Raw genomic sequence first — 12,204 nt, 5'->3', positions numbered from 1 at the left:
TCCACGTCTGTCAAACTTGAACCTTCTCCCCTGAGATTTAAAGGAACATCCTTTTTGTCCCCATCACAACTTCTCTGTCCCAGACACATGTCACTGTGCATGATTAATGAGGTGGAGGATTTCACATTAAACCCGTTTAAGGGCTTTGGTGCTGGAGATTCCTGTAAGATACTGAAGAGTCTCGGCTCACGTTTCTTCATGCAGTATGTTTATGCTATATGTTTATGACTGTATCACGGCAGATGGATGACCGCAACTCAAGCCCAAGCTAATTGGTTTTGAAGTAGTCAGGACCTGGACTAAAGGAAACAACTGTCTCTGCCTCGGATGAGACAGAAGCAGCAGACTGCGACAGCTGCCACTGCTCAGTACGTTGGGTCATGTTTGTGTTTAGACTGCAAGTATTTATAAGCAAACCAAAAGCCATTACCAGTTACAAATGACCAGTTAAGTACTGTATAAAGTAATGGACTTTCTTCCATGTAAAGAAGGGCTCATCTTAATGATTATCTACTGTACTTGCAGGTTTACAATCATTCTTATTCAATTTTCTTTAATGTTTTAAATTTTAGTATCATTTGCTCAATAGAAAGATATAGTACACAATAATTCCCATTGGAAATTCAGAATTAACAGAGATAGGGGGTCCAGCTACAGTGTTTATTCTTTTCCCAAATGCAACAAAGACAATCTGATGGTCAGATAAGAAAGCAGCTGCAGAGTTTTTCATCCAGCAAACAAGATACACTCTCAACCTTTTACATACAGATTTGCACGATCACTCTTGGGTATGACATAGTATATACTGTAGCTAGAAGAAAGGATGTGGGGGAAAATTGTCTCTGTCTTGTCTTTGTCTCCATCTCAACTTTTTGATGCTTCAGTAACAAATATCTCTCTCTCATCCTCTCCCTCGCTCCTTCTCTGTCTTCCTGCCCCTCTCGTGTCATGCATTTCCGAGAGCCAGTGTATTCTAAACAGTTATGTTCTTGTTTCCTATGGTTATAATCTCCATTGACGTGTTGGAGTCCCATTTCCTTTTTCAGCTCTGCATGCAAACTACCAGCACCGCTCTGTTCATAAAACACACACGCGAAGCAACACAGACACTGTGCAGACCTCAGCTTTAACACATGCATTACATTCAGTATTATGTATCATAATTGTGATTTAAGTCTGGAATGAAAGCATACAAGTAGAGATGAATCTGGCTGTCGCTGCTTCTCATGCAATCATTTATTTGAAAAAAAAAAAAAATACTATGTGGACATGAATGTTCTCTCCATGGTCAGCATAAATCTGCAGTACGTTCAGAGCACAATTAAACTCATTACTTAGGTGGGTGATACAGTTTCAGCCCAGAAAAGGAGGCTCAACAAGAGGGATAAAACCTACAAGCCCTGGTATAACCATAGGAGTATGAGCAGTGGTTTTAATTACTTTGGTATAAATTGATTAGTCAACAGAAAATTATAGATATTTCAGAGCACCGATCAATTTAACAATATTTTAACCTGATTACAATTGTGGGGTGGTTTGCTTATGTTGTCAGAAAGAAGCCACTGTCAAACAAATCTGATCTGATCACACCAACAAAGTCTTGGTTAAGCAAATTCGGAGGGATTGTGAGAGAATTCAAACTTATCCCAGTCTATTTAGTCCTGAATATTTGACTGTATAGAGCATTTGAAACCAAGTTATCAGGGGTTTAACAGCTGTTTTAGATAATCAATTAATTATTTATGTTTTACATCAAACAATTGCTGTTTCCCTCTTTTTTTAAATGGGAGGATTTGTTGCTCTTCTCTTTTTTTATATATCACTGTATACTGAACATATCCTTGGGCCATTGTACTGTTCAGATAAAACAAACAATTTTAAGATGCCATGTTATAAAACAGAAAGGTCTGCAGACTGTTAGGCTCCAAATAAATAGCTTAATTCTCCTTTTCTCTTTTTAATCAAGTTATTTATTTGGAGCCTAACAGTCTGCAGACCTTTACTCCTTGGTGCCCTACAGCAAAAATATGTTTTGTCTTGCACCTGTCTTGCACCTGCCTTGATGTGTGCACACATGGTCCCTCTTCTGTGACATATGTTACTTTGTGGGGAAATGTGATGGGCATTTTTCATCATTTTCTGACATGTTCAGACTAAACAAATTGATTGTAATTACAATACTCAAAAAATGAACTAACAAGGAAAACAAACCTTTAGTTGCAGTGTTTATGATCAGCAGAGGTTTGACGTAGCACACAGAGAAGACTGTAGGTAAAATGGATATACTACAATTCATGGACATAACGTAAAAAGAGTACCTTCCTTGAAAATAAAACTTGCTTTGTCAATTTTTCTTTAAACAAATAATATTTAAAAGACATCTATCAAAGATAAATGAATAACTGTATAATAAGTGCTAGGGGGAAACATTTTGTGTAGGCACCATTTCACACCATATACAGTTTTATATGTGGACACAATAAAACATAAAAACCCTTTTCTGAGACTAACTGTGACCGCACTGGCTTCTTTCCTTCAATAGCACGTTGGCGAAATGACATAGCACAAGATAAAATAGTAATGCTAATATCAATAGTTTGTCCATTACAGGTCAGCTAACTGTCCAGCGGAACAGTTACAAAGCTGTTCGTTTTCGATCTCACAAGGCCGATCAATACGGGGGCATACTGTTTCAATTTTGCCGGCATTGATTTTCTCTATAACACTCCAACCCTAAAGCATTTGTCTTTCTGAAGGAAGGAAGATTTGATTTACTGAAGAAAAATTGGAGTGCACATCACAAAGATTTTTTGCCGGGCGGGAGTGTGACATTCCAAAAGATGGATGTCCCTTGGCTGGGAAGCCTCTAGCCTAAGGGCGTCCATTAGAGCAGTGGAGCTGCAGAAAATGAGCTGCTTATATGAGGGAGGAGGAGCAGTGGGAGAGGAGTTGGTGCTCGACGTGTGTGTGTGTGTGCTTTGAGGGACTAGCTGTAGGTGAAGAATAAACTGGGAATAAAAAAGGATGCTGATGCAGCCTTAAAAGAAAAGCGTAAGACAAAGTAGGAGAACAGCAAATGCCAGGAAGTATACCTAAATCTCTGCATCTTGAATAATGTTTCCATTTGCCTCAAACAGACCGATTACATCAGTAGACTGTCAACAACAGCTCTGGATAAAAACACGTGCACACAGTTTCTGCATCACACTCAGCTGCAGCCACCTTTCTTTTACTTCCCCCGCTTCCTGCATCCAGAGTGAATTTCCATGGTACATTAGTCAGCCTATTAGAATGCAATAAAGAGAAGGTATGAGAGGGGAAAAAGACGAGAGTAGTGCGTGTCCCCGGAGACTGTGAGTTGGCGTTCTCCATCACCTGCCCTCATCTCCCCTCTGTCTGTCGACTTTGTCTAGGTGTCATATACATGAAAGATGATTCCTGACCCAAATAAACACAGCGGCAGTCTAGATGCTCAGTGGACCCAAGCTCAAGGAATAGGGAAGGGGAAACAAAAAACTGGAGAGATGTGGAGCAAAAAAAAAATGGCATCTGCCAGTTGTTTCATTTGTGGCCATCTTCCTAACAGTTCATTTACTTTTTTCCCCTTAAGAAGACAGCAGGCTGGCATGTTGTACACCTGAGTCTCCAGGCACTGGGACAGAAATGTATGGATGAACAGGTAGTCACCCTCTCTGTCTGGTTGTAGATCGGTCTATGGCTTGACACTAGATGACAGACAAGGGCACAAAAAACGATAGATACTTCCTTTGTCTGGTAGAGGGAATCCTCCCTGGACACTGTGATTCAACTGCAGTAGATAGTAAAACAAGAAAGACCAAAGGACACCGAGTGAGAGAAAAAAAATGAATAAAATTGTATTGTCTGAATGAGAGAAGGAGAGTAAAAACGAACCACAGAGAGAGAAGAAGACTGAGCAGGGGAATGGAAAAGGGAAAATCACCTAACACCTCTTTTCTCCAGAGGCCAAGGCTGCTGTAAGCTGGATATTAAGACACAAATTGCATTCAGGCGGGTCATACTGTGTCAGAAGATATTAGATGCCTGCCGTGAGGAAACAACAATTCCCATCAGCTTGTGAGAAAATAATATTTTCATTTTCAGACTCTTTATTGAATGGAAACTTTGGGGAATACGTTTTTATGGCGTGTGAGCAGCCAGAGTTGGATTTTACACCCAAGCAACAAAAGGTTGTAATCATAAGCCGCGTTTCAACCGCAGCAACTTTCCCCAGGTACTAAGAACCTTTTGAGGAACTCAGTTTCTCTACCTGCGTTTCCACCTGGGGGACAATGATCTAAATTAAGTTCCAGGAAGATTGTTTTACACCCAAAAAACGTTCCCTTCTCAGGAGAGGGTTGTACTTTCCAAAAAGTACGGTAACTTTGGGATCAGGGTTTGCAGGGATCCCAAAGTTACTGGGACAGGTGGCAGGTGCTTCAAACGTTCATAAAACGAGTAGTAGTCTCGTATAGATTTGGGACCATTTAAGGACAAAAGGAGGACAATTATTTTCATTTGTCAACATTAAAAGTAAAGTAAGGCATTGTTGTTGTTCCCAACTCATTTTAAAAAAGAGCAAGAGAAAAAAAGAGAGATTGTCTGAATGAGCTGAGAGCACAAGCCATGTTGGAAATGAGCTTACAATACCTTAATTATTGACACTATCAACTATCAACTATCAGGCATGTAATTGTTAAAATTCATAAAAAACTTTCATCTAGTCTATATGCTTAATTACATATGACAAGTAATATAAATGCAAACGGGAACGGAAACATTTGTCTTTGTTCACAAAAACTAAACTAGAATAAAACTATGAAAAAATTATGGAGGAAAGGATTATCGTAATACTCGTGCATACCAAATAAACTAAGATGTTCATTATTGCCATCTTACACTTCATCTTACCCATATTCTGGTGTGAGGTTGGCGGTAAACAGATAAGCAGCGCCATGACAACCACTGACTGAGTGCTTGTAAAAATCTAACCGTTTGTCATTTTCATGCCTCCCACCATGATGACATCATCATATAACTCCTCTTAAATGTAGCTCTGCCCCTTCCTTCTCTACCAGCGGTGTTGAGTTACAGGCCATCCAGCCAATCACAGATCCACACTGCTGCTGTCATGTTCAAGCACAAGACGCCCTACAAGACGTGCAAGAGGTTCTCTGGGTTCAAAATGCTCCAAACCACATAATTAGAATTCTGTGGGTTTGTATTGCTGAAGTTAAAATGAACCAAATTTGCATCTAAGCCGATCAACCTGAAAAACCTTGAGACTAGTTCTCCTGGGTCCAAAGTACCTGGAACTTTTGTTGGAAACGGGGCTGTAGCTGTGTATTGTCTTTGTGTTCCTGGATTTAATTTTCACAGCTGGAAAAAGGTTGTGGGTTTCATTGTGTGCATCCGCTCTTCCCCCTCCCCTCCTTATTTACAGGCTAGGATGTTGCTGCAGCACATGGTTTGCGTATGTGTGGATTGGGGGAAAGAATATCCCTTATATTAGGCCGCCTGTAGGTTTGCAGGTGTGCTTGTGAGTTTGTTTTCTGTGTCTATCGTCTTCTCTTACATTTTCTCAACACGGGTTTGCAGCACCAGATGTTTCTCCTATGCCCGCATACCGCAGGCTCCGGTTCGAAGCTGCACCACCTGACCTTCACAGTAATTGACCAAAAATATTGATGTAATGGCACAGGACTGATTGTGATTTATTAAAAGAGCGCTGCACTCCAAGGCCCAGTGCCAATGGCTCCCTGCACCCATCGGCAGCCATTAGGAAAACCATCAATAGCACAACGGCATAAAGGGCCGGTAATGGGGGACTTTTCTGGCCAGAGCCAGTAGAACACAATCTCCATAGTAAATAGCACAGCCTTGTGTGAGTACACATGGGGCCTAATAGAAAGAAAGAGATGGAAGGAGGAGAGAGAGGGAAGGAGATGGGATCAAGGAAAGAAAAATATGACAAATAATACACCACATCCTGATATAAGACAGAAAGAAATGGAAAAAAATAGCAAAGGAAAACAAAGCCAGCCAGATATAGACTCCTGATCCAATAGCAAACTAACCCTCGCCAGACGAGTCTCTGGAGAGTTGGTTGAGCCTAACAAGCGTGAGCCAGCGGCCGTCTCTCCAGCTCACCATTACACACTACCTGCACAAACAGCCATCATTAGGGAATAGCTGCATTGGATTCTGCTGCCTATTTGGCGAAACAAACACAGAGGATAGGGTTTCCTCTGTTGTTAATGGGTGCAGAGCTGTTTAAATGGCTTTCATCTCTCTCCCGAGTCAATGCATCATTCAGCCCACAGCTGACATTTTCACCTTTGCAAATCTAATTTAATCAAAGTCATGAGTATTGGGGGATGAGACAGATTATGATGAGATTAAAACCATTACAGTGGTTTGAATAATTTTCAAGGCGGAAGGAGAAAACTACATGCTATGAATACGGATCATAAGAAAAACAAAACAGGTGCATGCTCATAATTAAATCCATTTCTATACTATGCTTTACCTGAGTAATATAGTCACATACTGTCTGTTTAAAATATTCTGGCATGTGGGGGATAAAAGAAAATTCTGATAAAATGAAGAACCAAATGATTATTTGTCATTTGCAAATTAATGACAAACATATGCAAACCAGAGTGTATTACACATGCATATAATGTAAAATACGGTGTGTGTGTGTGTGTGTGTGTGTGTGCGTGTGTGTGCGTGTGTATATACATGTATGTATGAGGCAGTATGACTGAATAAAACCTCAACAGCACCACAGAATCCCTCCCTCATTCATATAAAAAGTAAACTCTTTAATAATCATCTTACTTTGAAAGCAAACAACAGCTTAGTGATGGAAAAGCTTCTCAAATGAGCAAGTTCTGTTTGAGTCTTGTTTTGACATACAGTACAGTAGCTTTTGTTTTTACCTTATAGAAGAGTTTCCCCAGGCTCCGTGTTTGTCAGTCAGAATGTTGACTATCTTCTGGATGAGCTGTGTGGCTGTCACATGGTCACGGTACTTGGCTGCACGGATCAGGTGGTCGCACATTTTCTCCTCATCTCGCTTCTCTGCGGCGTACTGAGCAGAGTTAGACTAGAAAGGAGAGAGAAAGAACACATTAAAACCAAGTGAAGGTATCATGTATATTTTTACATTTCAAATACATGCAAAAATGTGTCAAGAGACTGAGTTCCACAATATATAAATCATAATTTGGGTTAATATCTTGTCGATAACATATATTGCCCAGACATCTATATGAAGGAACAATACAGACACAAGCACAATAATGTTTGCACATATAGAAACTCCTCTCTGAGTAGAACCAAATGAAAAGCATGGGGGTCATTTCTGTCCTCATGTCATGTTGATTAATAACAGTGGACACATATTTACTAATGCCCTCCAGCACACCAAATCACACGATACCCACAATGCACAGGGAGGACATTTTTCTCTGTCGGAATTTGTTATCAGAATGGGTCTTTGAACTCTGCAGAGATGGTAAAAGTAAAACACCTTCTGAAAATAACAGCTATAATTTGAAACAGTGTTTTGATTTTCATTCTCTGCTTCAGAACCAATTTTACTTGCAAACTTGTTTTGCACTCGTGGCTTACTCTAAAAGAAATGTTTCACAGTGATATTTTTATTGAAGGTGAGTGTAAGATAAAGGATTAAGGGGAGAAAAAAAACATGTGCTATGTATAGTGCAGCTAGCAACACAGATAATTGGATTGATACATTTATGTTTTCTTCTGTGTGCTTTGAAAAAAGCTACAGTTATACTATGAAGAATGAAAACTCACTAATTTTATTAAATTAACCTTAAAACAAACCATTGGTAGAACACTCATACAATAACTATTAACTCAGATGCATGGCTGAACAAATGCAACGCCACAATGCTTTCCCAAAGTTACCAGCAAAGCGCTTTATAATGGGTCCTCCTCTTCAATTTGAACGACAACATTTCATATCTGACAGAAAATCTATAGGTATAAATCACATTAGAGAGGCTTTTCTGCAGGCTGCTGAGCCTTAATTATCAATCTATGTCTCTTTGTGTGGCATTAAAGTGGGCCTTGACCTTCCAGGATGATTACCTGGGAAACAGCAAAATAAAGGGAGTAAAGGAAGAGGGATCTTCGGGTAAATGTTTCAAATTTTAAACCAGAGAATGCTTTGCCTTGCTGTGAGCGAGTGTGTGAGTCGTATGTCCATTAATCTTGATCAGTGGAGGTAAAGGCAAGCAGGAATGAGGACATGGAAAAGAGCCAGATCCAAGGAAGAGAAAAGTCCAAAATACTAAAATTCTAGTTATGCTTAATTTCAATTTATTGCAGAAGATGATTTATTTTATATTGAAAACAATATGTTAAACACACAGTAAACACGTGAATACTTGGATTTACAGACCTTTAAACAGATATAAGCAGCGAGCATATAAAGAGTCCATTTCCATCAGCCCCTGTCTGAGACATGTAAAACCTGCAGTACTAATCAACAGTGCTGGGTTCAAACTCATAACCATAAACAAACACTTCATCACCTGTGTGTTGAGTCTGCCCAAACACCCAAACCCTCCATGCTGTAATGGGCTTTTCTCATATCCAGAGCCAAAGCTGACTGCCGGAGAAAAGGCCAAATTCAGACTCACCCCTAAAATAACAACCAAAAAAGCTGAACACATAAGTAGTGCCATTAAAACCCAAAGTTAGGTTTACTTATAAGTGGAAAAGACAGGTCACTGTTAATGCCGGGGGTCATTCCGTTGATGTGAAGTCAGAGAATATGCTGCGGTATTATGAAGGACTTATTATGTTATGTTATTACAAAGGTTAAAGCGAATAACTGAGTCTCGCTCTTTGGCACCACACTGCATTCACTTCCATCTAGATCCACTGTTAAAATACTGTAAAGCACAGAGACTAAAAAAGAAGCATTTGGGGTGTTTTCAAACAAACCTTTCTTTCATTCTTTTCGAGGAATGCTGAGGAAACATAAGAACTAAATTAAAAAGTATTTGTTCCAGTTTGCTATTAGAAACATGCCTCTTTTGGAGTGACTTAAGCAGGCATTGTGCATATTTTGACAGGGAAACAGCCATAAAAAAACACGCTCAGACATAAAACACATCCATTTATCAAGTTAAAGGAGTGCAGCTGAGGCAAAAAAGGATGGCAGACCGTGCTCTTTAAGCTTCAACCACCAGGGCACAACATGCTTTCAGTAAGACCGTTATGACTTGCGACACTGTAATCATAGGCGGCACCTTCCATTACATGGCCTGGCTGACAGGGTCGGCCGGCATGGTTGCCTGCCCTGCCGGGGGAGACAGCTTGGTGAAGACGAAATGATAATGGCTGGCATTAATCGAGTAAATTACACTGAGTCGTGTCTCCCACAATTCATCTACAGTTAAAATAAATAACTATGGATGTGTGTTGGAGTTTGGGGGAGGATATGGGCTGCTAGGGAAGTGACTGGGGAGTGGAAAGAACGGCAATCATCTCAAAAATCACATAATGGCAGAAAATGGCAACACGCACACGCAGCGTTTTAATCACATTACACGTGCATTTTAACCCCATTTTACACACGAGCACAACAAGCACATCGGCTTTCTTCTGTTCAAAATTGATGTTGTGATTATCGCTGCCTCTTGCTCATGTTTTCGTCACAATGATTCTACAAAATAACAAGCAGGAGAAATGAGGAGAGGAGTTCCACAGTAGAGGTGTTTTAACAGTGTCAGCCTTATCTAAATGCTGTAGTTGTTGTCAGATGATGCCTTGGGTCCCCTCCTCCTCTCCCTCTGTGGGTTGAGAGGGTTAACCAGTATAATAGGCCGGAGAATGGAGGCTCATTACAAGATATCAGCCCTATGTTTATCAATTAGAGTGACAGAGCAAGGTCTAGTGCTGTTGCCGTGCCTTCAACATGCCGACTGACAAAAACAGGGCCTCAAGGTTCTGTTGGGGAGGAAAAGGAGGAAGAAACAAAACCAGCAGAGATGTTATTAAAGCGCTTGATTTGCAAGCTCTTGACACTGGTGGCACATCAGGGCTACAACACTCTTCAAGTCTGGGCTATCGCTCTGCGAGAATCTCCAATTTCTCACATCCGTCGACAAGCACTCCCAAAAGGTTTCATTTACAAACGGGCAGAGGAACTGTCCAGAGGAAGGCGAGAAATCAGGCTTGTCCTTGTCTGGTATCACAGAATGCAAATACACTACAAATAAATTCCTCCTGGAACACAATGGAGGTCTAGGGAGACAAGAGGATGAAATGAGAAAGGAGGATGGGGGTCGCAAAACAAAAGTAGATGCTGAACCAGTCCACCAATTGGTTTCAAAGAGATTCTCTTGCACTTGATCTCTTGCCCTCGAGTTTTCAAATTGCAACATAAAATGTCACCAGGGGAATTCAGACAATGGGCTAGGGAAGAAACGAGTGAAAGGAAGAGGAGGGGGAGAAAAATGAGGGCTTAAAAGTACAATGGCGAACAAAAGTCACCAAATGACAATGCCTGACAGCCACTTCAATTCTGAAATGATGCCCCTGTCATGCCGTGCTCCCAAGTATTGATTTTTTTCCTTCTCTCCGAGCGCAGGAGGGGAAAAAAATAATCTAATCCAGTTGAAACAGATCCCTGCTGCTGGCATCAGCCCATTGCTAGCAGCCATCAAGGTTAACGCAGGCGCAACACTTATCAAAGTATCTCTCCTCCTCCTCCTCCTCCTCCTCCTCCTCCTCCCCTCACACTGTCTGTGGCTGATCTTTAATGGACTGGTCACCGCGCTCGGCTGGCAGCCTCTTCATCTCTTCTACCCGGCAACCGCGCCCTCCTCTTGCCACATTAGTCTACATTGCTGCCATCTTTGCACAATGACTCCAGCTCGGCTTCAAGGTCATGCCACGTGAAAAATCATATGTGTTAAACTGTCGCGTGGAGATGAAAAATAGTCAAATGAAGGACAGATATGACCAGATGAAAAATACATGCCCACGGATTGGCTGTTGCCTGATATTATGAATACCTGGCAACAGCATCAAGCTAGAGATTCAAGGTTGAAAGTTCGAAACAAATTTCTATTAATTTAAAATGTAAGCAGGAAAGACTAAATTAAATAAAAATGTGTAAAAACTTGCATCACATACTCTTCTGCACCAAAAAAAAAATCAAGCGAACATGCTCCCATTGACTAAAGAGACAACGTTATAGTGAAACAAAGGAAACTGGGAAGTAAAGTCATATTTCAAGGGTTAGGTGGTCACACATGCACAGTGATGGGAGCTGCAGTGGAGGTACCTGGGGACTTCATTACGCTGACAAGACAGCAAGACTGAGACAACTGTTCTCCAGCAATCCTCTGTATCTTACCTCTCCTTTCTATCTGCTGCTGTCTTCAGTAAAATAGTGCATGCTGTATAATAACAAATGTAAAATCTACCAAGAATGACCAGAGCCACAAAATGGAAAAATGTTATATTTTGGCAATAAAGTCAGCATTATGTATCAAAAAAACTATTGCTGTCCATTTTGAAAGATTTTTTGTCTTACCATTAGTGTACGTTATAAGAAATTAGAAAAACTTTGCCCTTATGAAAAAAACACTCCTATCATGATGGTTGTGCTACAATGGCATCACAAAAATAGACATGTTCATGCTTTTTCTCTTGACAGCTGTTTTGATCATATTGAGATGCCCGGGCATCCAGTTCTGCTGACATATTACATTATAGTTGCGATACCTACATGACAGAAAGCTACAGCTGGTGGCAGCTATCAGTAGGAGTGCTGGGTATGGTGTGGTGAAAACAGCCTTCGGGAGTTGTGGTTCTCTGGTTCTACTTCAAGTGTGTTTGAGTAACCTTAATTTAGCAGATTGCTTCTGTTTTAACAAAAAAAGTACAGTAATTCTTGTGTACAGGTTTTGTGTAATCAGTGAACTGATCTGCCTGCTGGTTATATTTAAATCACTGAGCTGATCTAACTTAAGCTGTAACAGTACATCATTGCCCAGGCTCTTTCTGTGATGCTCAGGTCTGTGATGCTCAGGTTTCCAAAGACCGGCGCTATGATAATCGAACATAATGAGCATCAGCTCAATGTTAATGTCATTAACGTGGGGAGAAGGATCAGATCGTTTTACAAGCTCA

The 12,204-nt window shown here is 40.7% G+C and overlaps 1 protein-coding gene across 3 annotated transcripts in view; it reads right to left on the bottom strand.

Annotated features, from left to right (window-relative positions):
* The window catches only part of lrba (LPS responsive beige-like anchor protein), a 185,863-nt gene that overhangs the window by 89,043 nt on the left and 84,616 nt on the right, over positions 1-12,204 (bottom strand). For all 3 annotated transcript variants that reach the window (XM_053331271.1, XM_053331256.1, XM_053331264.1), the window contains one exon: positions 6,963-7,129. In XM_053331271.1, the coding sequence (XP_053187246.1) occupies positions 6,963-7,129 (167 nt within the window). The remainder of the gene's footprint in view (positions 1-6,962; positions 7,130-12,204) is intronic.

This window comes from Scomber japonicus, chromosome 2, assembly GCF_027409825.1.
Source record: "Scomber japonicus isolate fScoJap1 chromosome 2, fScoJap1.pri, whole genome shotgun sequence".
Classification (NCBI taxonomy): domain Eukaryota; kingdom Metazoa; phylum Chordata; class Actinopteri; order Scombriformes; family Scombridae; genus Scomber; species Scomber japonicus.
The sequence above is the reverse complement of the archived record's forward strand: the minus strand, read 5'-3'. Positions and strand labels throughout refer to the sequence as shown.